The 25924-nt window shown below is 42.8% G+C and overlaps 1 protein-coding gene across 2 annotated transcripts; it reads right to left on the bottom strand.

Annotated features, from left to right (window-relative positions):
* Positions 1 to 24437, bottom strand: LOC112247401 (MAP kinase-activated protein kinase 5). Of its 2 annotated transcripts, none has more exons than XM_024416155.2 (14): positions 23367 to 24437; positions 18263 to 18336; positions 14887 to 14962; positions 13223 to 13320; positions 7962 to 8070; positions 7602 to 7691; positions 7339 to 7434; positions 7181 to 7261; positions 4210 to 4397; positions 3907 to 4027; positions 3234 to 3364; positions 2859 to 2974; positions 2628 to 2732; positions 1 to 2290 (listed from the first exon to the last, which is right to left on the bottom strand). In XM_024416155.2, exons 1-14 carry the CDS (start codon positions 23400 to 23402, stop codon positions 2196 to 2198), a joined length of 1416 nt encoding a protein of 471 aa, XP_024271923.1. In that variant the 5' UTR covers positions 23403 to 24437; the 3' UTR covers positions 1 to 2195. The 2 variants fall into 2 exon arrangements, with proteins under 2 accessions (XP_024271923.1, XP_024271929.1); XM_024416161.2 differs by having other exon boundaries at positions 2859 to 2971; positions 23367 to 24432.
* Positions 24438 to 25924: the final 1487 nt, after the last annotated feature.

The following is a 25924-nucleotide window of genomic DNA, read 5'->3' as shown; positions in this document are numbered from 1 at the left end:
TTACGGTTGCAAATAATTCCTTTAATACAAATAGTCAGCATGTTCATGACATTCCCAAGAGGACAAAAGGAAATTAAGAATACCGATTAAGGTACAAATCTTCCATGGAGTCAGCAGGTAGCCTAGCGGTTAAGAGGGGTTGGGCAAGTAACCGAAAAGTAGCTAGTTCGAATCCCAGAGTCAACAAGGTGAAAAATCTGTTCTGCCCTTGAGCTAGGTAGTTTACACCTCCCCCCCCAAAAAAAAAACAGCTCCCCGTGTGCCAAATGTGGCAGCCCCCCCACAAATTCAGAAGGGTTGGGTTAATAGCTGAAGTCATGTTTCGGGTTGGACCTTGGACCATGTACATACGAGACAACCGGAGGAAATATGGAACAGAGAAGGAAGGAATAGCATAGGCAAGTTTTTATAGTGGCCAAAAGTAGGGCACTATAGGGACCCATTTGGGATGCAACCATAGGTGCTGCCTGGATCTATTGCAGATATGGACTTAGGAACTACTTCAACAGTGTCTGACACGGCATGCTCTCCAGCTACCTAATAGGAGCTATTTAAGTTCTCACTTCCAGGTGACTGACTATATGCTCATGTACAAAACGCAAATGAAGGGAGAATTGTACCTTTTCTCCCATCTCACTCTTAATATTTCTCTCAGGCAGCAGAGGATATAAAATCAGTCTAGACATCAGGGCCTGTATTCATAGAGTGTAGGAGGGCCAATCAGGGTCAGTTTAGCCTTTCAGATGATTTGGGCAGAGGAAACAGGCGCTTTCTGAATACGAGCCCTGATCTTGTGCATTGAAGACACTTTGTATCATTGGGTATTTTCACACAAAGATGAGCAAGTGTTATTTGTGATTATAATGCATTGTTATCCTGAGTTAGGAGGCTATATGTTGCCATGAAACAGTTAACAGCCATGACACATTCATGTTGCAGATGTTTGGAGGACAACTTCAGCATTGATTCATGATAGGCTTCCAAACAAACAAAATGACATACACAGAAATGCTTGCAGTCATTGTTTTGACCAAATAAAAATGTAGGGCAACAGTCTTACAATGGGAAAATATGCATTTACATTGTACCAACCCTTGCCCAATACACTTGAATGTGAGAGGAGCACATGCTATCTTGGACAAACAGAGTCGATGCATTCAGCTCATCGATTTAGAAGAAAATCGAAACAATTAGGAAATAAACGTTATTCGGCTCATGTGCAAGCAAGGCTAAGACTTTATCCATGGAAGGTTCAAATGTATACATTTGAGAATGTTTAAATAGGAAAACATAAATACAACTATCAAATAGTCAAGTACTATATTAGAGAACCTGCATTGCCTCTTTTGATCAGTTTTGTTTGGTGTACTATGCTCTGTACTCGTTACCACAGGAAGAAATTGGGGAGGGTCCACATTAGCCATGAATAATACTTTACATACATAAATATACATATTATATAACATGTAAATGTATGCATATGAATGTAAATACAACATATGTACAAATTATGCACATGCCCTAAATGACTATTGCACTGTTGCTGATATCCAGTAGATTGAAGAGCACGTTTCGATATTTTCTCTGTCATTTGAGAGCAGAAATCCCCCCCCCCCAGTGAACCTCACACTGTCACCGAGGGCCCACTCCCTACCCCTCCCTGGAACACAAACCACCCACCCAGTGGGTGGAGAAACGGAGCTTAGACCTAGTTCCTCGGGTCTGCTTTAGAGCCTCTATTGTTCAACTGACAGACTTAAACATTTGGCTTCATGGTCAAAAATAAGGATTTCTTTGTTAAATAAATACTATTTTTAGCATTGTTAAAAAGGTAAAGAAATAAGAATCAAATAAAAACAAGTGAGATTAAAACACATCACTGTGGACATCCTGGTCAAGCAGCTTGGAAAAATTCCCTCCCAGTGGGTACAGAAAAAAAACTAAGTATTTCTTTTTCTTTTTTGCAAAAACTAAAATATATAAGGATTGTATGTTATTTGCAGTTGTTCATAAAAAACAGTATAGTACAAACAAGTCCTCTTTTGAATATCTACAGCTGTACAATAGTCTTGCAAGTGAGTACATGAAAAGAAATGCTATTGGTTTTAGCATGTCAAGTCACATAAAAATGCCTCTACAGTCATTGGCTAAAAACTGTTCTAATAAAACGCTACAAAAAGGTAAGACAGCACTTGCTACTGACAGTCTTGCAAATGTGTCTTTACCTCTATGGCCTGCTTCACTATTTCAGCCAACTTCAAGCGATCCACTTTGTCAGTAAAGGCCCGTCCTACAATGAAGACCAAATAATTAAACGTTGACCAAAACCAGATGAAAAAAAAAAAATGCTCATTATCAAATTCATCCTACACCACCCAACATGTGAAAATGGAGGGTTTATGTTTTGTAGTAAAAAACATAACTAAAAATTAAATGTATGTTTCCAATGACATCATCCGGAGACAGCGATTTTAACCAACATTGAGCCAGCAAAGGTTACTAACTGATGAATTAGAATTTCCCATTCATTTGGGGATCCCCCTCCCCACAGAAATGAGTGTTGTTGTATGTGCTAGCTGCCATTGCTCTGCATTGAATGCTGTATCCATACAGTATGTTATGCTTACCGTCCCAGCTGAGGCCCTGCAGCCCGTCTCGCAGCAGTTTGCAGTCCCGGTTGAAACGCCAAGCCTCATGCATCACCTCATTTAGCTTCTCATCCTCATTCTCCCCTGCCACACACAACCAAACACAGTTTCACCATGCTCACTGTGTGCATGCATGTATGCCTGTTAAATGGAAGTTGTACATCTGTGTTGGTTGATGGGAAGTGTGTGTATGTTTGTTTGTGGACTGACCAGCCTGTGGGAGGATACACTGAGCGATGACGTCTCGTAGTTTCTCCAGGGCCACGTTAGAGTTCTCACCGCCGTTCTCTGGGTCATGGATGAAGAAGCCATCACTCGGCTTGCTGCTGTAGCACACCACACAGTCAGGAGATCCAGACACCACCACCACACAGTCAGGAGATCCAGACACCACCACCACACAGTCAGGAGATCCAGACACCACCACACAGTCAGGAGATCCATATACCAGACACACATTTTGTTTATCAGTGCTGTTCTCAGCAGAAAGTCCCTCTCCACTACAGAGCTAAATTAGTGACAGTCAGACTGTAAAGCAGATCCTAACCAACTACTACATAGAGACAGGAATTTAAAAAGACAGACCCTAGGAGCTTCCTTTTCCTCAGGATGGGGTTATTGACGGAGTGGAGAGGCTTGAGGCTGACATTAAGGTCCTGTATCCTCATGTTAGCCAGCTGTTCAGCATGGGCCTGCTGGATCCCAGCTACCACCGCCTGGCAGAGGGAGGGAAGGAGGAAAAGACAGAAAGAGGAAGGGTCACATGGCAAAATTTTACACCCTGATCATTGCTATTAAAGAGATACCTCAGGATTTTAGCAATGATCCTACTACTTCCCCCAGAGTCAGATGAACTTGTGGACACCATTTTTATGTCTGTGTCCGGTATGAACAAAGTCAGAGGTAGTTTCGCGAGTCAATGCTAATTAGTGTTAGCGCAATGACTCAAAGGTTATGGTATCTGCTAGCGCTAGTCAATAATTGCACTAGTTAGCAACTTCCTTCAAACAACACGCAGAGACAAAATAGAATCCACGAGTTAATCTGACTTTGAGGAAGTAGATAAAGGGCCTCAATGCTAAAATCCTAAAGTATTCCTTTAAGGCAGCAAAGGTGTTGTCTGCAGAGTCCTGTAGTAAGTTTTACTGGGTCTATCTAAAGCACTTTGAGACTAACGTGAAAGAGAGCGTTACATAAACGCTGTCCATCCCTGTCCATCCCTGTCCATCCCTGTCCATCCCTGTCCATCCAGGCCCACCTTGTCCATCATCATCTGGGCGGAAGGAAGCACGTTGTCTAGAGCCTCTGTGCAGTTCAGCCAGGGGTGTTCCAAAACCCCCTCGATGGTCAGCCTCTCCTCAGGCTTCACCTTCAGCAGCCTACAGAGGGAGGAAGTAATGCTAGTGAAACAGATTCTTCAAACCCTCCTCACGCAATCCAAAGAACACAGAATGAGTAAAGCCCCGGTTTGGCAGTCCACATTGTTTGTCAGGCAAAACCATCACTCGTGAACCATGCCATCTTGTTAGCACACACAGTAAAGCCTGCTGTGGGGACGTACTTGCGAACAATGTCCTTGGCCATCTCAGAGATCTGGCTCCACTCGTCCTCGGGGAAGTCGAAGCTGGCCGTCATGATCTTCTTGCGCATGTCCTTAGGGATGGTGCGGCTGTGGTGCTTGGAGTAAAAGGGAGGGTAGCCGCACAGCATCACATAGATGATCACCCCAATGGACCACAGGTCACAGCTCTTCACGCACAGCAGGGGACAGTGAACGAGCCAAGTCATAGGGATGGAGGGAGAGCGAGAAAGGAGAAGAGTTAACGTGACAACCCTACAAACACTGATGTCCTTAGTGGAAATATGTTGCATAATGTGGAAATATGCTGACATTGGAATAATGTCTCATTGTGGCTGAGGTAGTGCATCACCTTGTTATACAGTGCATTCGGAAAGTATTCAGACCCCGCTGCCTCAATCCACAGTTAAGTGACAGCCTTTTTCTAAAATGTATTCAATATGTTATCACTCAATCCACACACACAACCCCATAATGACAAAGCAAAAAACAGGTTTATAGAAATCTTCGCAAATGGATAAAAAAAAAGGAATATCTTATTTACATAAGTATTCAGACTCTCTGCTATGGGACTCAAAATTGAGCTCAGGTGCATCCTGTTTCCATTGATCACCCTTGAGATGTTTCTACAACTTGATGAGAGTCCACCTGTGGTAAAATCAATTGATTGGACATGAATTGGAATGGCACACACCTGTCTATATAAGGTCCCACAGTTGACAGTGCATGTCAGAGCAAAAACCAAGCAATGAGGTTGAAGGAATTGTCCGAAGAGCTCCAAGTACAGGACTGTGTCGATGCACAGATCTGGGGAAGGGTACCAAAACATTTCTGCAACATTGAAGGTCCCCAAGGACACAGTGGACTCCATTATTCCTAAATGTAAGTTTGGAACCATCAAGACTCTTCCTAGAGCTGGCCGCCCACCCAAACTGAGCAATCGGGGAAGGGCCTTAGTCAGGGAGGTGGCCAAGAACCCGATGGTCACTGAGTGCCTCTGCGGTGATTGGAGAACCTCCCAGAAGGTCAACCATCTCTGCAGCACTCCACCAATCAGGCCTTTATGGTAGAGTGGCCAGACGGAAGCCACGCCTCAGTAAAAAGCACATGACAGCACGCTTGGACTTATCCAAAAGACACCGAAAGGACTCCCAGACCATGATAAACAAGATTCTCAGGTCTGATGAAACCAAGATTGCACTCTTTGGTCTGAATGCCAAGCGTCACATCTGGAAGAAACCTGGCACCATCCCTAAGGTGAAGCATGGTGGCACCCTCCCTACGGTGAAACATGGTGGCACCCTCCCTACGGTGAAGCAAAACTAGGGCCGATTAAGGTTTTACTACTAACCTACAAAGCATTACATGGGCTTGCTCCTACCTCTCTCCCCCATTTGGTTCTGCCGTACATACCTACCCTACGGTCACAAGACGCAGGGCTCATTATCCCTAGAGTTTCTAAGCAAACAGCTGGAGACAGGGCTTTCTCCTATAGAGCTCAATTTTTATGGAATGGTCTGCCTATCCAGGTAAGAGATGCACTCGGTCTTGACCTTTAAGTCCTTATTGAAGACTCATCTCTTCAGTAGGTCCTATGATTGAATGTAGTCTGGCCCAGGGGTGTGAAGGTGAACGGAAAGGCAATAAACCACCCCTGTCGTCTCTGCCTGGCCGGTTCCTCTCTGACTAACCCTATCACAGGAGCTGAGTCACTGGCGCTCTTCCATCCCAACCCTAGGTGGGGTGAGTCACTGACGTGATCTTCCTCGGGTTCGTGCCGTGGGGGAGATCTTTATGGGCTATACTCGGCCTTGTCTCAGAGTAGTAAGTTGGTGGTTGAAGATATCCCTCTAGTGGTGTGGGGGCTGTGCTTTGGCAAAGTGGGTGGGGTTATATCCAGCCTGGTTGGCCCTGTCCGGGGGTATCTTCGGACGACAACGACAGTGTCTCCCGACCCCTCCTGTCTCAGCCTCCAGTAGTTATGCTGCAATAGTTTGTGTCAGGGGGCTAGGGTCAGTCATATCTAGAGTATTTCTCCTGTCTTATCCGGTGTCATATGTGAATTTTAAGTACGCCCCCTCAATTCTTTCTCGCTCTCTCAGAGGACCTGAGCCCTAGGACCATGCCTCAGGACAACCTGGCCTGATGACTACTTGCTGTCCCCAGTCCACCTGGTCATATACTGCTGCTACAGTTTCAACTGTTCTGCCTGCGGCTATGGAACCCTGACCTGTTCACCGGACGTGCTACCTTGTCCCGGACCTGCTGTTTGCAACTTGCTCTCTACCACACTTGCTGTCTAACACTGAATGATCAGCTATGAAAAGCCAACTGACATTTACTCCTGAGGTGCTGACCTGTTGCACACACTACAAACTGTGATTATTATTATTTGAGCCTGCTAGTCATCTATGAACATCTTGGTCATGCACTGTTATGATCCCCACCCGGCACAGCCAAAGAGGACTGGCCACCCCTCAGTTTGGTTTCTTCCTAGGTTCCTGCCTTTCTAGGGAGTTTTTCCTAGCCACCGTGCTTCTACACCTGTGTTGCTTGCTGTTTGGGGTTTTAGGCTGGGTTTCTGTATAGCACTTTGACATCGCCTGATGTAAAGAGGGCTTTATAAATACATTTGATTGTTTTTCAGCTGCAGGGACTGGGAGACTAGTCAGGATTGAGGGATAGATGAACGGAGCTAAGTACAGAGAGATGCATGACATCCTTCCAACAGAACAACGACCCTAAGCACACAGCCAAGACAATGCAGGAGTGGCTTCGGAACAAATCTCTGAATGTCCTCGAGTGGCCCAGCCAGAGCCCGGACTTGGACCTGATCTCTAAAGAGACCTGAAAATAGCTGTGAAGCAACGCTCCCCATCCAACCTGACAGCGCTTGAGAAGAACGGGTGGGGGGCACCTTGTTATAAGTGTAGGGGGAGGGGTAGTGGCTCACCTTGTTATAAGTGTAGGGGGTGGGTGAGGTAGGTATTATTCCAGACTTTTCCTTCTGGTGTCGCCTTTGAGCCTCAAGTACCTAGAGTGAGGAGAAGACTGATTGAACCATTTCATACTCCCCCAACTTGGTGTCAAATCTGAGGAGAGCACCCTTACCTGAGGTGCAACGTAGTAAGGCGTGAACTGTGGGGTCATCAAGTCGCCCTGGTCGATTTTGGCAAATCCAAAATCGCACAACTTCACCGGTGCATCCTTGAACAGGAAAGGGATAACGACAGACCAGAAAGAGGGATGAGCATAGGATGTGTAAATGTTGAAGGGATTCTCCTCTTGCAACATGCTTGTTTCAGCCTATTACTAGACACCTGTATTAAGAGCAGTGTGTGTGCACAGTTCAGTCAGCCCATCTATTTCCTCACCAGGGAGTTATCCTTGAAGAGCAGGTTCTCTGGTTTCAGGTCTCGGTGTGCAATATTCAGTGAGTGACAGTGTTCCAGCGCCTGGCCAATCTGACGGAGGATAAAGGACAACACAGAGAGAGAGGCTCAACTACACCAGGAAGTCATGTAATTAATGTATGTGTACATTAGGAAGCCTGGGAGGAGGAGCAGCAATGCAGAGGAAAATGCACTGTTTGAATGCATAAATCTACTACGTGTCGCAAATGGCACCCTATTCCCTATGGAGTGCACCTTCAGGGCTCTGGTTGAAACAAGTTCACTATGTACCGTATGGAATATGGGACCCTTGTGTTTTCACAAGACAGACAGAAGGCGTACCTGTTTCGTGACCTGGCTGGCCATCTTCTCTGTGAAGTGTTTGTGCTGACTGATCCTGTGGAACAGCTCACCTCCCTCCATCATCTCCATGACAATCAGTAACCTCTCTCTGATACAGAGGGAAAGACCAAAAGAGATGTAGACAAGGAATGAATGAGAGAGTTGTTATCTACTCAAATCTGGGGAAACGCTTGAATTTGGTTGTTCCATTAGCTAGTAGTATTTTATTAGGATCCTCATCCTTGGGGCCACACAAGAAACAAAGACAAAAAAAAACATACATAATACAATTTGTTTTCTGTAAAATAACGTTGCATTTGGTCAAACACCATTTCTTTCAAAAGTTGGCAACAGGCGGATTCGTGGGATGTTTGAACCATTGAAGGGTGCTTTACTACTCTTGGGCAGCGGAATGAGTTTTGGCTCACTCCAGGACACACTGTCTTCTAGGCTTAAATTGAAGATCTAGCAAACAGGAGTGGCAATATATTCCACTACCAACCTTATCAATTTACCATCCAGGTTATCAGTACTAGGTGACTTGTGCTTATTTATAGATCGAAAAAAATAATAAATCACCTCTTCCACACCAACTTTACAGAACTCTAAACTAGTGCTAGTCTTTCATTATTTGGTCTAATATGCATGAATACGAAGGCTCAGTGTTTGCATGTCATGCCTATTTTTTGCAAATCTTGGTCAACAAAATGTATTAAAATGGTTGGCATTATCAAAGGGTTTTGTCATGAACAAGCCATCTGCCTCAATGAAGGCCTAGAATTTCATTTAAGGTACTCCAGAGATTACTTACTGTATGTTGTCAGACTTATTTCCCCTTGCCTCTCCATACAGCTTTTCAATTCATTATCTATCCATGGAGATTTGATCTAACAAGTTTCTCGATGGGCACATGCCTATCAGCAACCAGAAGATGCAATTTCAGAAAATGCTTCAAGTCTGGCATCAGGTTGTACACAATTTTAGGTCCAGTCTTTGGTTTCTCTAGATATGGCCGTTATATTATGATCATTAGATCCAAATGGGTGTGGACACCACTTTAGAGCAGATTTCTGCAGCATTAGTGAAGACGTGGTCATTACACATGGATGATCCTGTTCCTTTTCGGTTTGTAAATAAATACCCTGGTAGGTTGACTGATAACCAATGCCTGCAATCTGGTTCAGCTTGAAGCTTATTTTTGAGTGGAGAGCTTTATAACAACCAGTCAATATTTAGGTCACTCAGAAAACATACCTCTTGATATCACATGCATTGTCGAGCAATTGTGTTTTTCAAATTAAGGAGTTGGTCTTTAAATTTGACAATTTAACGTGGTATCAGACACTGAATACCAAGTTGAATTGTCAAATAAAAAGTCCTTAATTTGAAAAACAACAATGGTAGCCACTAGGGTTCAGAAGTATGTCACAAGTTTATAAATGGCTCATGAGCCTAGTTCATAGGACTAACCACATCAAACTAAAATCTAGTTGATTTCGTCAACAATGAGAAAAACTAGGCTTAATGTTTTGCTTCAAAATATAGTTGACACTATCAAAAGATTAGTATCCTAACAATAGTGCTTTCTTTATATGTCCAAATACAGACTTTTAGCACTCAGTCTATGAGAATAGGCTTTCGGTGAGGCAGAGGACCCTGTAGCTATATTTCTTCCACATCATAATTTACCAACTACTTCTCTGATAGAGTTCAGTGTGTCAAATCGGAGGGCCTGCTGTCTGGACCTCTGACAGTCTATGGGTGTGCCACAGGGTTCAATTCTCGAGCCGACTCTTTTCTGTACACATCAATGATGTTGATCTTGCTGCTGGTGATTCTCCGATCCACCTCTACGCAGACGACACCATTCTGTATACTTCTGGCCCCTCCTTGGACACTGTTAACTAACCTCCAGACGAGCTTCAATGCCATACAACTCTCCTTCCGTGGCCTCCAACTGCTCTTAAACGCAAGTAAAACAATGCCTGCTTTTCAATCGATCGTTGCCCGCACCTGCTCACCCGTCCAGCATCACTACTCTGGACGGCTCTGACTTAGAATACGTGGACAACTACAAATACCTGTGTGTTTTGTTAGACTGTAAACTCTCCTTCCAGACTCACATTAAGCATCTCCAATCCAAAATTAAATCTAGAATCCGCTTCCTATATCGCAACAAAGCATCCTTCACTCATGCTGCCAAACATACCCTCATAAAACTGACCATCCTACCGATCCTCAACTTCGGTGATGTCATCTATAAAATAGCCTCCAACACTCTACTCAAACTGGATGCAGTCTATCACAGTGCCATCCGTTTTGTCACCAAAGCCCCATACACTACCCACCATTGCGACCTGTACGCTCTCGTTGGTTGGCCCTCGCTTCATACTTGTCGCCAACCCCACTGGCGACAGGTTATCTACAAGTCTCTGCTAGGTAAAGCACCGCCTTAGCTCAGCTCACTGGTCACCATAGCAACACCCACTCGTAGCACGCGCTCCAGCAGGTATCTCTCACTGGTCACCCCCAAAGCCAATTCCTCCTTTGGTCGTCTTTCCTTTCAGTTCTCTGCTGCCCATGACTGGAACGAACTGCAAAAATAACTGAAGCTGGAGACTCATATCTCCCTCACTAACTTTAAGCACCAGCGGTCAGAGCAGTTTACAGATCACTGCACCTGTACTTAGCCTATCTGTAAACAGCCCATCTATCTACCTACCTCATCCCCATACTGGTATTTATTTTGCTCCTTTGCACCCCAGTATCTCTACCTGCACATTCATCTTCTGCCGATCTACCATTCCAGTGTTTAATTGCTATATTGTAATTACTTTGCCACCATGGCCTATTTATTTCCTTAACTTACCTAATTTGCACTCACTGTATATAGACTTTGTTTTCTTTTGTTCTACTGTATTATTGACTATGTTTTGTTTATTCCCTGTGTAACTGTTGTTGTGTGTCGAATTGCTTTATTTTGACCAGGTCGCAGTTGCAATTGAGAACTTGTTCTCAACTGGGCCTACCTGGTTAAATAAAGGTGTTCTCAACTGGGCCTACCTGGTTAAATAAAGGTGTTCTCAACTGGGCCTACCTGGTTAAATAAAGGTGTTCTCAACTGGGCCTACCTGGTTAAATAAAGGTGTTCTCAACTGGGCCTACCTGGTTAAATAAAGGTGTTCTCAACTGGGCCTACCTGGTTAAATAAAGGTGTTCTCAACTGGGCCTACCTGGTTAAATAAAGGTGTTCTCAACTAGCCTACCTGGTTAAATAAAGGTGTTCTCAACTGGGCTCAACTGGGCCTACCTGGTTAAATAAAGGTGTTCTCAACTGGGCCTACCTGGTTAAATAAAGGTGTTCTCAACTGGGCCTACCTGGTTAAATAAAGGTGTTCTCAACTGGGCCTACCTGGTTAAATAAAGGTGTTCTCAACTAGCCTACCTGGTTAAATAAAGGTGTTCTCAACTGGGCCTACCTGGTTAAATAAAGGTGAAATACATTTTTTTTAAATCATCTCTCAGCCGAACAGGATTAGAGCCCCACAGTGGAGGTGTCATAATACCCATAAAACCTAGCGGTCAAGCAGGGAAATGGTTCCAATCATTTTTCCCCATAGGGGATTTTAGAAACACTTCAAATAAGGGCTGTGTTTTGAAAACCGTGTAAAAACGTATCAATATAGTCCTTTACGCTGATTCGAAAATACTAGTTACCATCAAAGTAGACAACATGAAAAACTACAAATCCCTGCAAGCTTCTACATGGCATCTCTAGCTGACACCTTTGCTAACAGGTTGTGTAAATGTAAAACTTGCGCAAGACTGTTCACAGAATTGTCCATTTAAAAAATACATTTTTGCCAATTTGTTCATTACTACACTTACCTAACATTAGATAGTAAATCCAGAGATTCTTACCTTTGCATCAATTCGGCAGTCTCGTCCAGATCAACATTTGTAGTTCTTTATGATAGACACATCAGCAATTCAATTTTTGAAAGTCATAGAATGCCACCTTTCCAATAAGTCAGTTCATCAAATGTCTGCCCTGCTAGAACTGCCCCAGTCATCTATAAGTGCTGCTATTGTGAAGTGGAAACGTTTTGGAGCAAAAACTGCTCAGCCACGAAGTGTAAGGCCACACAAGCTCACATACCGGAACCGCCGAGTCCTGAAGCGTGCAAAAAAAATAGTCTGTTCTCGGTTGCAACACTCACTACAGAGTTCCAAACTGCCTCTGGAAGCAATGTCAGCACAATAAAGGTTAGTCGGGAGCCTCATGAAATGGGTTTCCATGGTCGAGCAGCCGCACACAAGCCTAAGATCACCATGAGCAATGCCAAGTGCCAGCTGCAGTGGTGTAAAGCTCCTCGCCACTGGAGCAGTGGAAACCCGTTCTCTGGAGTGATGAATCACACTTCACCATCTGGCAGTCCAACTGACTAATCTGGATTTGGTAGATGCCAGGAGTACACTACCTGCCCCAATGCATAGTGCCAACTGTACAGTTTGGTAGAGGAGGAATAATGGGACTGATTTCATGGTTCAGGCCCTTTAATTCCAGTGAAGGGAAATCTGAATGCCACAGCATACAATTATATTCTAGATGATTCTGTGCTTCCAAATGGGTGGCAACAATTTGGGGAAGGCCCTTTCCGTGTCGCAAATGGCACCCTATTCCCTATGGGGTGCACTACTACTACTACTGACAATACCCTCAGAGCTAACAGTTAAAGGAACACATTACATGACTGTCAGAACTAAAAACATATCCATTCAGAGACAGAGTCTGGTAGACTTTTTTTTAAACGACGTCTCAGTAATTATCTAAATCACTGCACTGGTTAGAGAAATCAGAATTATAATAAGAAATATTTGAAATCAAGCTTCTGACATTCACATGAATCATTCCAAGGACACAGCTGCGTGATATCAGATCAGATGATGTCTCTAACACAAAAATGCTATGATCAGTAGCTAACCCTCTATATGAAATGGCCTTGGGGTTGGCTTGAAATGGTATACATACAGTACAAGATAGCTTAGAACTGTGCCATTTGATCTATGCCTCGAACGAGGATTAATACAAGACTCAAGGGTTAACTGTTGTGGGCAAGAACTGATATCCCACCTGTTAGTAAAAGTACACAAGATGCACAAGCATTAATACTGCATGTAGCAATATGACAGTGGAATTCACAGGGTTTTAGGTGGTGACGTGTTGTATGTGCTGGTACAGTTGACTTGCTCCTCCTCACCTTGGAGTGGATTCGTGAGGAAACTGCACACTGTTGGCATACACCTCCATAATCTGCACGATGTTGGGGTGTGTGGCACACATCATGTGAAGCCGCACCTGAATCAGACAGAACAAAGAGTTAAAACACGCCTGGTGACACTGACCATGTCTGGCTAGGCAGAGGCAGACAGTCTTTCACGATTGATACACACAAACAGAGCAGATAACCATCGGCAAAACTACAGAAACAGACTTATTTTTCAGCGTTCCTTGCAGAAACATATAGGCCAAGTAGCCCTTCAGAGCTGACAAGGGCACGTTGCACTGATGGGACGCTCTGCTGCTGTGATGGGGGCAGCTCGTTTCAACTGCAGGTAGCCGAGGTGCAGTGTTGGGGATGCTACTCTGAAAATATAGTTTACCAAGCTTCCAATTACTTCACACTGGAAGAAGCTACCCTTAGGAAACATATTTTACTTAACTAAAGTTGCTTTGAAAAAGTAGTTCCCTACATCCAAACAACTTCGTGAAAAATTACCATAGCCGATTTTAGTTATGTCAGACGACAAATTGCAAGAACAGCTCACTCTGGAGTCACTATGTTTCAAGTAGGGATGGGCGGTATCCAGATTTTCATACAGTCTCTGTACCTTATATAGTATTATTGAATGTGCACACAATCGGCGCATGCATTTTTTAAAAACAATATGACATTTTTGGAGGGGGATGACAACGCACAAAATTATTTTGGCAACAGGGATCTTGATCCAGGAGAGGACTGAATGTCTCTGCTGTAACCAAGAATCTTAACATCTAGCCAGTTGGCTAACAAGTTAGAAAACTAAACACATAGCTGGAGCCCTGAGCTGAATATAATTTGACATCTTAGATTTCTTACAGCTATACTTAACTTATAGTTCTAAGCCTGGGTGAAGTAGTCTTGCCTACTTCACCCATATTGTATTTGAGCAAAAAATGTAGTACGTAGTTCCAGTAGTTAGCTACAACAAAAAGTTATCAACTACTGAAACCACTAACAAGTTTTGAAATTAGTTCAACTACCACCAAACTACAGCAGAAATGTATTAAATTACTAGCTGAAACACTTAGTTCACTACTCTGGCGAGGTTCTTTATCTAATAGTAAGTAGTGGGCTGGCGATGACATTTAGTGGCTGAGTGACTATACAATTGAATGCAAGGGAGCAGAATGTTCAGTTTTTTTATTTTCAAAACTAGTTGAATGGCTATTTTTACCATGTTGGCACCTGCAACTTAACACAGGTGAGAAATTACACAGTAAACAAGAATTTAAATAACTTAGTCAAGGCCATCATTTACATCGAAGTGAAAAATAGTAATTTTTGTTAAAAAATTAACAAAGTTGGTCTGGAACAGTTTTTTAAAAATGTATTATTTAAGAAACAGTGTTTCATGCAAGGGTGCCAATATATTGGACTGCATCTTATGTCCCAAATGAAACCCTGCACTATATTTGAGCAGAGCGCTATGGGCCCTGGTCGAAATTAGTGCACTTTATAGGGAATAGGATGGCATTTGGGACTTAGACCAACACAGCAGACGCAACACTGACGAAACAGACGACGCATGTCTGTGTGTCATCTCCACTGTTAAGGACACCGCGAACAAAAGACAATCATAAAACCAAAACAATGGTTCAAACCTCATTTCTGGCCTTAGGACGATCAATGAGGATCTTCAAGGCCAGTCGTTCCTGAGTCGACTTCTTAACACAAACTCTATTGAGGAAGAGAAATGTAATTAAGAAATCAGACAATATAACAACAGTGAGTCAGCTTTTCATGGACCCAATTTGGGCTGCACAAGTTAGCTAATTTTAATATCGCAAGAGGCAGCAAAAAAATTGCAACATTGAACATGTACGAATGGTCCCCTGAGAAATCCAACCAACACTTTGGTTCCTACCATTAGTTGTCATGCCAAACACCACCAATCATGAATTGGAATACACATTTCCATGATCCCAACAGTTCACCAAAGTGTTTGATCTAAATAAAAACTGCAAAAAGCAATCAAATTATTTAATTTTTAATGCACTATTACATAATTTGCCCATATTGTGCAGCCCTAGAGCTAATTAGTGAAGGGGAATAAAACACATTAAAAATATATACATATTTTAATTTAGAGAGGATATTTTTGAAAACATATTGTTTCAGTTTGACAATATCGTATTAAAATCCAGCATTTCTCCTCCATAGCTTGTTCTCCAGCAGGGAGCCATTTTATTTCCATGACCGATCAAAACTGATTTTCCTCATTGCTCTCCCTTGTCCCTCTGCAGCAGCAATATGTTCAGAACAACAAATCACAAAAATCAGTGTCAAAATACAATAAAAAGAACTGTAAGAACAGCAATACATATCGTATTGGCACCAAACTACCGTGATAATATCATATCGTGAGGTCCCTGGCAATTCCCAGCACTAGCATGAATGGTGGTCCATGCCGTTATTAGGTTAAATAAGAGTAGGCTTAATACCAGTACCAGCCTCTCACTGAGGACAAACATTCTATCCAAACCATAACCTCTGCTCCTAAACTCAGATTACACTAAGAATAAAACATAGCAGAATGTTCCTCCAGGATAGGCTTTGACCAAAGTTCAACAGGGGGACTGAAATTCCTGATGCATCAGAAAGAGTATGAGAGGAGGAGAAGAACAGGGTAACGGGAACAAGAAATGGGAAGGAGAGAGCAAAGACAGACTAGTCATACCTACAGTATCTAGCTATAGATAGGCTTATATAGAAAGCAATGAGTCTCCATTCTGAATCAATTACTAAGGTTTTGCGGCACGCAAGAGCTTGTGTTCATTGTGTGTCAGTAGACCATAACGAACGGTGAGCCGTTGAGGACTTAAGGCTCAGACATACCAATAGCGTTTGCTGGCAGAGAGTAATTAACACCTCTGAAAGTAATTTGCGAACAGAGTGCACACCGATTTTACATGTAGAATCACATGAAAATTGTGGGAAATCATACGTCTAGAGTAGGTGGTCCCTAAAACACAGCGCACTGAATTATCAGCAGACGAATACTAGTGTGCCTTAAGACCATGACAAAAGGTGAACCACCCAGGACTTAGACAGTTACAAACAGTAACCATTACCCAGTACTTTGAAATCTGTTGGAGTCTGAGTCACATACCAGCGGTTCCAAAGATAAGGCCAATCATATCAAGCAAGGCCTAGGTAACAATTGACTCGCTCAGGAAGAACTGAGGGGTGTACTATGAATTAGCGAGCTAACGTCGGTCAATTCCATGTTCAACTCAAGATAACAGTCGACACGAAGGTGCCTCACCTTTTAGCCAGGTACATTTCTATGGCAACGCCACCAGCTCTAACCTACTCCGGGGCAGGCTAGCTCCACTTTATCCTGAATGAAGTTTGGTCCTCAACTCACTGCTCAATCAAATTATATTCTCCTCACTCTTCAGACCATATCTTAGGAAGAAGACTGATTAAAAGGTTTTATTAAATCAAAATGTTAAAAATAGTAAAATACACTACCATTCAAAAGTTTGGGGTCACTTAGAAATAAAACTTCTTTAGACTAGTTGAGTATCTTGAGCATCAGCATTTGTGGGTTCGATTACAGGCTCAAAATGGCCAGAAACAGAACTTTCTTCTGAAACTCAGTCTATCCTTATTCTGAGAAATGAAGGCTATTCCATGCAAGAAATATCTAAGAAACTGAAGATCTCGTAGAATGCTGTGTACTACTCCTTTCACAGAACAGCGCAAACTGGCCCTGACCAGAATAGAAAAGAATGGGAGCCCCCGGTGCACAACTGAGCAAGAGGACAAGTACATTAGTGTCTAGTTTGAGAGACACCTCAAGTTCAATAGTCATTTACAACATTAACAATGTCTACACTGTATTGCTGATCAATTTGATGTTATTTTAAATGGACAAAAAAAAAAGAATTTGCTTTTCTTTCAAAAACAAGGACATTTCTAAATGATCAGTAGTATATATATATATATATATATATCGCTAGTACATGCACCAAATCTCCAGTATTTTTCCTTATTCTCCATATTCTTTTTAAAGAGCGAGCCAATTTGTTTTCAGCACTTTTATTTCCATGACTGATCAAAACATCTAATTTCTCTCATCCATCTGCAGCAGAACTACAGTATGGTGGAGTAATAACTTTGGAACATCAAATTGCAATGCATTTTGAATCATGAGAATCACAATAAGTATGGCGCCATCGTGACATTCCCAGCCCAATGCGTCACACTACACATTAAGTAATGACAGGATGCACTTGAAACATCACGTGGTAAAACATCACTTGTATGTCTTAATATGATTATTTTTAGCCATAGGAGTGGGGAAAGGGGGCCTGTACATTTGTTACAGATACAGGTATCCTGTGGGTGTGTGTGTAGGTATGTATCCTGTGTTCTTTTCTATCCTCGCAGGTGAAAATCATCACTCCCCAATCAATCATCAATCAGAAGACACACCTCCTCCTGTTTCCTACCCAATCACAGTTCCTTTCCCTTGGTTTAAAAACCCTGAACAGATCTAGCTGGCGTCATAGTATACCCCTCTGAAGCGAGTAGCCTGGCCAAAGATGAATCAGGAAAATGGAGGACAGCCTTTGAGGTGAAGGCAATTCAACGCAAGTCCAATTCCCTAAACATGAGAATGTTGGAGGAACTTCCCTCCACAGCTGACGAGGTGTATCCCAAACACATTGACACTAACGCCCCGTCCAGAGATGACACATTACCACACCGACCGGGTCAATGGGGTGAGAGGGTTCTGGTGCTGCCAGGGCAGGCGCCACTGTAAACACACTGAGTAATACTACCTTTAACAAGTGTAGGTGACACCACCATCTCCAATCCAGTCTAAAAGCACGGGACTCTTCTGGAGGACAACTGTTGAACCTCATCTGGGTTTATGCAACCATATTTATGCATCTCCTACATTGCACAATTGAGTTGGCTATGGCAAAGGGAACCCATCAATAGGACCAACTATGAGAGAACACTCACCTAACAGGTCCACTGATCCCAGCCCCGAGCTTCTGTGTCCAGTTGATGTTGTACTCCTCCAAGATGGAGGTTTCCTAAGAGAGGGAAAAATCAAAAATGCATCTGGGTCAATTACATGCACCTTTAAATGATAAATAGCTATAAGTACAATTTTTTTACATTTTTTTTTTACTTTCAAGGCCCCCAATCAGTCAGTGTGCAGGGGTACAGGCTAGTTGAGGTAATCTGTACATGTAGGTGGGGGCAAAGTGACTATGCATAGGTAACAAACAGCGAGTAGCAGCAATGGAGAAAAGGGGAGGGGGGGCAGGGTTAATGTAAATTGTCCAGTGGCGATTTTTATGAATTACACAGAGGTCTAAAGGCTTGGGGGTATAAGCTGTTGAGGAGCCTTTTGGTCCTAGACTTGGCGTGCGGTAGCAGTGAAAACAGTATGTAGCAAATAAGGTTTGATCAGTCCGTCCTGCATCTGGAAACATTTCACACAGAAAACATGTGAAGGCATCAGCATCCCTGTTCACAGTTAAAAGAGAGGAATTTTACAATATTGCTAGGTCAAGCTCCTGTTGTGTATACACTCATGGCCATAGTCGTAATGCATACCAATTACTCAGAGGCTTTTCTTGGACCAGAGATGACCCCTATCCAGTACCACTGGGCTCTGGTCCAACCATTTATATCCTATGACAAGCAAGGGTGTATTTGGCAAGTAGCTAGGAAGAGTTGTTTACAAAAAAGCCTAAACGCTTAAGGTAAAATCCACAAGTGTCACTTAAAACCTTTCCTTTTCCTGTTCAGTCTAGCGGGCCAATATAGCCCTTGGGGCTTTTTGGCCCAGGCTGTGTTCCAATTCTCTGCGCTAGGCTATTCTAAACAGCCAGCACCTCTCGTTGTCACTAGTAAACAATTGTAGTATTTCTATACTCTCTTAAAATCTGATTTTTAACCAAACCTTGAATCACACTGCTAACCTTAAAGACTAAATGTTTGTTTTCAAGAATTTTTACGATAGCCAATTTTGAGGCTGTTCAAATGGAAACCGACCCTCTCCCCCCTGGGCCTCCTCCCATCCTTAGCACATTCTGACCGGCCACTTGGAACACTATTGTTGATATGGATGCCCACTGACACACTAAGAGTAGCCACCAAGAGCAGGGGCGACTAGGCCAGGCATCTGAGGGGTTGTCAGGGGATGATTATGGTTCCAGACAGACTGGCTGGATAACATTTAAGACAGACCTGGAGAGAGGAGAGAGGGTTCACAAGGAGGTATATATCCTTAATACTTAGGAGTGTTTCCTGCTAAAAGCATCTACCCTACTCACTTGAGCTTGAGGGTGCTTGATCGTTACACCGGATTCTGACCATGACACATTTCAGAGGTTGAATGTCACACTCATTCATCTATTCCAGAAAAAGGACCTCAAAGTAAAAAGTACAAAAAGGTTGTTCTGATACGTAGCAAAAAACACATTGATAGATGGGTCATGCGATTGCATATTCATGGTGATGAGAGCAAGAGGGTTATTTAACAAATTATAAGTTTAAACAGAAACCTACATATAGTGCCACAGTATGAATCATAATTCCCATAAAACCTAGTGGTCAAACAGGGAAATGGTTCCAACACTTTTTCCACCATTCATTGTTCCCCACAGGGGATTTTAGAAACACAAAACACAGCCCTTATTTTAAGTGTTTCTAAAATCCCCTATGGGAAAAACAATTGGTGGAAAAATGACTGAAACCATTTCCCTGTTTGACCACTAGGTTTTATGGGTATTATGACACCACCACTATGGGGCTCTATAAACAACACCCAGCAGAGTTCAGACTACTTGGGGCACTAAATTGTGTTTCAGGGAAAACAAATGAGGCTGGTTTCATGTAACTAATACACATGGAAAGTGAATGCTTTCTTCGCTCTTACAAGACATAAGATTACCGTTTTCCATTTTAAAATGAGGTGATGTGAGACAGCATGTTGCGCATTAGACATTGCTTCTAAAATACAGTGTTAGGGAAGCTACTCTGAAAATAGTTTACCATGCTGCCAATTACTTTACACTGGAAGAAGTTCAGTATCATTAAATTAATCCTTAAGAAAAAGGTAGTTTACTTAACTAAAGCTATTTTGTCTGTAGTGAACTACTTTTCAAACTACTTCGTGAAAAGTAGTATTTAAAATCTGAGAGGTCATACACTACAAACTGCAAGACGGGTCACTGTAGTCTGAAGTTAACAAATGTAATTTCTCATATTAAAACAAACTATTTCAAGTGAGAATTAGTCAGGTCTGATGAAGGGAAAGTAAATTCTTGCCTACTTCACCCATATTTTTTTGTTGTAGTAGTGTAGATCCAGTAATTAGCTATACCGCTAGCTACAGGGTGAAAAAGTAATTGACGATTGGAAATACATCCAAGATGTGAATTTAGTTAAACTGCTGCCAAACTGCAAAATGTCGTTTAATTACTATACTGAAGAAAAATATAAAAACAATTCCATTGATTTGACTTTTCATGAGGAAATCAGTCAATTTAAATAAATGCATTGGGCCCTAATCTATGGATTAAACGTGGCTGGGAATAAAGGTATACATCTGTTGGTCACAGATACCTTACAAAAATGGCCCTCAGGATCTCATCATGGTATTTTTGTGCATTCAAATTGCCATAGATAAAATGCATTTGTAGCTTATGTCTGCCCATACCATATCCCCACCCATGGAAATCAGTAAATCACTCGACGCCATACACGTGGTCTGCGGTTGTGAGGCTGTTTGGACATGCTGACAAATTCTCGAAAACGACATTGGAGGTGGCTTATGGTAGAGAAATTCATAATTATCTGGCAACCACTCTGGTGGACATTCCTGCAGTCAGCATACCAATTGCACGCTCCCTCAAGACATCTGTAGCATTGTTGTGTGTGACAAAACAGTGGCCTTTTATTGTCCCCAGCACAGGGTGTACCTGTGTAATGATTATGCTGTTTAATCAGCTTCTTGATAGGCCACACCTGTCAGGTGGATGGATTATCTTGGCAAAGGAGAAACGCTCACTAACTGAGCTAAACGACTACCGCCCCGTAGCACTCACTTCCGTCATCATGAAGTGCTTTGAGAGACTAGTCAAGGACCATATCACCTCCACCCTACCTGACACCCTAGACCCACTCCAATTTGCTTACCGCCCAAATAGGTCCACAGACGATGCAATCTCAACCACACTGCACACTGCCCTAACCCATCTGGACAAGAGGAATACCTATGTGAGAATGCTGTTCATCGACTACAGCTCGGCATTCAACACCATAGTACCCTCCAAGCTCGTCATCAAGCTCGAGACCCTGGGTCTCGACCCCGCCCTGTGCAGCTGGGTACTGGACTTCCTGACGGGCCGCCCCAGGTGGTGAGGGTAGGCAACAACATCTCCACCCCGCTGATCCTCAACACTGGGGCCCCACAAGGGTGCGTTCTGAGCCCTCTCCTGTACTCCCTGTTCACCCACGACTGCGTGGCCACGCACACCTCCAACTCAATCATCAAGTTTGCAGATGACACAACAGTGGTAGGCTTGATTACCAACAACGACGAGACGGCCTACAGGGAGGAGGTGAGGGCCCTCGGAGTGTGGTGTCAGAAAAATAACCTCACACTCAACGTCAACAAAACTAAGGAGATGATTGTGGACTTCAGGAAACAGCAGAGGGAACACCCCCCTATCCACATTGATGGAACAGTAGTGGAGAGGGTAGCAAGCTTTAAGTTCCTCGGCATACACATCACAGACAAACTGAATTGGTCCACTCACACAGACAATATCGTGAAGAAGGCGCAGCAGCGCCTCTTCAACCTCAGGAGGCTGAAGAAATTCGGCTTGTCACCAAAAGCACTCACAAACTTCTACAGATGCACAATCGAGAGCATCCTGGCGGGCTGCATCACCGCATGGTACGGCAACTGCTCCGCCCACAACCGCAAGGCTCTCCAGAGGGTAGTGAGGTCTGCACAACGCATCACCGGGGGCAAACTACCTGCCCTCCAGGACACCTACACCACCCGATGTTACAGGAAGGCCATAAAGATCATCAAGGACAACAACCACCTGAGCCACTGCCTGTTCACCCCGCTATCATCCAGAAGGCGAGGTCAGTACAGGTGCATCAAAGCTGGGACCGAGAGACTGAAAAACAGCTTCTATCTCAAGGCCATCAGACTGTTAAACAGCCACCACTAACATTGAGTGGCTGCTGCCAACACACTGACAATGACACTGACTCAACTCCAGCCACTTTAATAATGGGAATTGATGTAAAATATATCACTAGCCACTTTAAACAATGCTACCTAATAATGTTACATACCCTACATTATTCATCTCATATGCATACGTATATACTGTACTCTATATCATCGACTGCATCCTTATGTAATACATGTATCACTAGCCACTTTAACTATGCCACTTTGTTTACATACGTAAACAAACAGTATGTATATACTGTACTTGATACCATCTACTGTATCTTGCCTATGCTGCTCTGTACCATCACTCATTCATATATCCTTATGTACATATTCTTTATCCCCTTACACTGTGTATAAGGACAGTAGTTTTGGAATTGTTAGTTAGATTACTTGTTGGTTATTACTGCATTGTCGGAACTAGAAGCACAAGCATTTCGCTACACTCGCATTAACATCTGCTAACCATGTGTATGTGACAAATACAATTTGATTTGATTTGATAACAGGGATGTAAACACATATGTGCACCAAATTTGAGAAATAATATTTTTGTGCATATGGAACATTTGAGATCTTTTATTTCTGCTCATGAAACCAACACTTGACATGTTACCTTTTACATTTTTGTTCAGTGTAGTTTTAGTATACGTACTTACCTACTCCAACACCGCGAAAACACTACAGTAAACGTACAAAGAGGACCAAAATACTTACTAAAATCTAAGCAACTGACTTGCCTATGAAATACAATGGGACACTTCAGTCAAGTGACACTTATTTCAATGCATTATAAAAACATTAGCAGCACATCCAGCATGCAAACAGTTGCTCCATCTTCAAATTCACCCTTACCTTGATTAATATGTCTGCGTTGTTATCCTCCGACATGATGTTCCACTGTGATAGAAGAGTCCTAACTTTTGTTTTGAAGTTCTTTCACAGTTTACAATCAAAACAAAAGGGCGTTGACCTTTAACAGCGATTGTTAATGTTAAATAGCTAACGTTTCCCCTACCGGGTACAAGCTACTGTTGACAGGCCATGGATGACGCTTGATATTCGGCCAAAAAGCCACAGTTGAATGCGTTTACTTCGGTAACCCGACTTGAAGACATCCAGCCGGGGCGAGATGCCTCATTCCAGCATTGCCTCCAAGTTTTTCAGATAGTCTTGACTTGGCTGTGGCGACCATGTAGAGCGACAAAGTCCCAATGAGTTGTCTGAAAAGTCGTAAGGTGGAATGGATCCAATAGGCAAACTCACCGCTTTTGGTAGGGCGCTGAGTGGGGGACAAAGAGTGGTGTATTTATAGCCATTGAGTGATATGATTGAGCACCTGGCTGGCTAGCTAGATAGCTACAGGACACGCGTCAAGCACCGGTCAAATAAGCGGCTACTCGCTAATGTGGCTCTTCTGCACGGGTTGTGTTGTAAAAGCCTGCAAACTTGCTAACAGTCAAAACAAGCTTTGTTGAGACCGGGGGTTTCGGGTGAAAATAAAGCGGCGGGGCGGGGGGGAGGGAGAGAAAACGGTACACTGAGTACCAAAACTCGTCGACGCTTGTTTAGTTAGCAAATTAATGAGATAAAAGAGCCTGGCTTGTTAGCAACCTAACCATCATTTAAAAAAGTAAATAGCCCCCCAGATTAGATATCGTTAAACACAATACATGATAAAGAATACTATTTTTAGCTGACCAGTAAGTGACTTAAATACACCAAGTGGCTAACTGAACAAGAACCGTGTATAACGAAAGCCTGATGAAAATGATATACATTTTAAGACATTACAATTCCAGATATTTCGGGAACTTCACCACTACAACATTCAATAGGAAAGTCAAGTAAATTAGTTGCATTGAGTCCGGTTCACTTGTATTCCATTTCCCGAAATTATTATGAAATCAGGCAGGAAAAAGCCTGGCATTTATTGGGCCTTGGGGTCCTTCTTGTTCAATGCGGGCAAATAGCAGAGAGGAAGAGGCCAAGCGAGAGGTTTTACTCCTCCCCAAATCTGTCCGAGAAAAAAAGCCAAAGAAGTGAGATATTTTTGAATGTCAACAAAAATATATATTGCTAATTTGCTACGTGAGGCTTTATTGATCGAATAGAAGTTTCATGATGGTTAAGTTGTTACGACTGCACTGATAAAAGTGGATGCACGTGGCATTTCGGCAACTTTGAAAAACAACCAAGTTGTGCATAGAGATAAATAGAGGACTCATCACAGATAACTCTTGTAAGCCTGGACACTGCCATTAACTGATTCCACCACTTTAAAATACTCAATTGGGTGTGGATTTCTATGGGTTGGGAGCAATCAGCCAATGAAGAAGAAAATTGACTGCTATAAAACTGAGATAGCATCAATTGGGCTGCCCATTCTGACACAGACACTATAATGACACAGATAAGGTTTAGTCCTCTATCTCTATGTCAGGTTCACACCTGTATCTGCCCTCTCATTGGCAAGAATGGTCCCACCTGATCTCACCTGCCATCCATCTTTGAGGACATGTATTTCCATTGTTAGAGAGGTAATTTGACTATCTTGTCACTGTAATAGACAATCGTCACACAAATATACACTACCAAAATCATGGGCATTAATGTGGAGTTGGTCCCCTCCTTTGCTGATATAACAGGCTCCACTCTTCTGGGGAAGCTTTCCACTAGATGTTGGAACATTGCTGCGTGGACTTGCTTCCATTCAGTCACAAGAGCATTAGTGAGGTCAGGCAGTGATGTTGGGAGATAAGGCCTGGCTCGCAGTCCAATTAATTCCAAAGGTGTTTGACAAATCAAATCAAATTTGATTTGTCACATACACATGGTTAGCAGATGTTAATGCGAATGTAGCGAAATGCTTGTGCTTCTAGTTCCAACAATGCAGTAATAACCAACAAGTAATCTAACAATTCCAAAACTACTGTCTTATACACACAAGTGTAAGGGGATAAAGAATATGTACATAAAGACATATGAATGAGTGATGGTACAGAGTGGCATAGGCAAGATACAGTAGATGGTATCGTGTACAGTATATACATATGAGATGAGTATGTAAACAAAGTGGCATAGTTAAAGTGGCTAGTAATACATGTATTACATAAAGTTGCAGTAGATGATATAGAGTACAGTATATACGTATACATATGAGATGAATAATGTAGGGTATGTAAACATTATATTAGGTAGCATTGTTTAAAGTGGCTAGTGATATATTTTACATCATTTCCCATCAATTCCCATTATTAAAGTGGCTGGAGTTGAGTCAGTGTGTTGGCAGCAGCCACTCAATGTAAGTGGTGGCTGTTTAACAGTCTGATGGCCTTGAGATAGAAGCTGTTTTTCAGTATCTCGGTCCCAGCTTTGATGCACCTGTACTGACCTCGCCTTCTGGATGATAG

The sequence above is a fragment of the Oncorhynchus tshawytscha genome, linkage group LG04, assembly GCF_018296145.1.
Source record: "Oncorhynchus tshawytscha isolate Ot180627B linkage group LG04, Otsh_v2.0, whole genome shotgun sequence".
Classification (NCBI taxonomy): Eukaryota; Metazoa; Chordata; class Actinopteri; order Salmoniformes; family Salmonidae; genus Oncorhynchus; species Oncorhynchus tshawytscha.
Note: the sequence above shows the minus strand (reverse complement) of the source record. Positions and strands in the feature narration are given on the sequence as shown.

What these genes read in the sequence shown, in the direction of transcription:
- LOC112247401 (XM_024416155.2), bottom strand. Translation starts at nt 23,402, where the DNA reads ATGTCGGAGGATAACAACGCAGACATATTAATCAAG. An exon ending in ACGCAGACATATTAATCAAG is followed by an intron (nt 18,337 to 23,366) that starts GTAAGGGTGAAT and finishes TCCCTCTCTTAG; the next exon opens with GAAACCTCCATCTTGGAGGA. An exon ending in AGGAAAAGGAAGCTCCTAGG is followed by an intron (nt 2,975 to 3,233) that starts GTCTGTCTTTTT and finishes GGTGTGCTACAG; the next exon opens with CAGCAAGCCGAGTGATGGCT.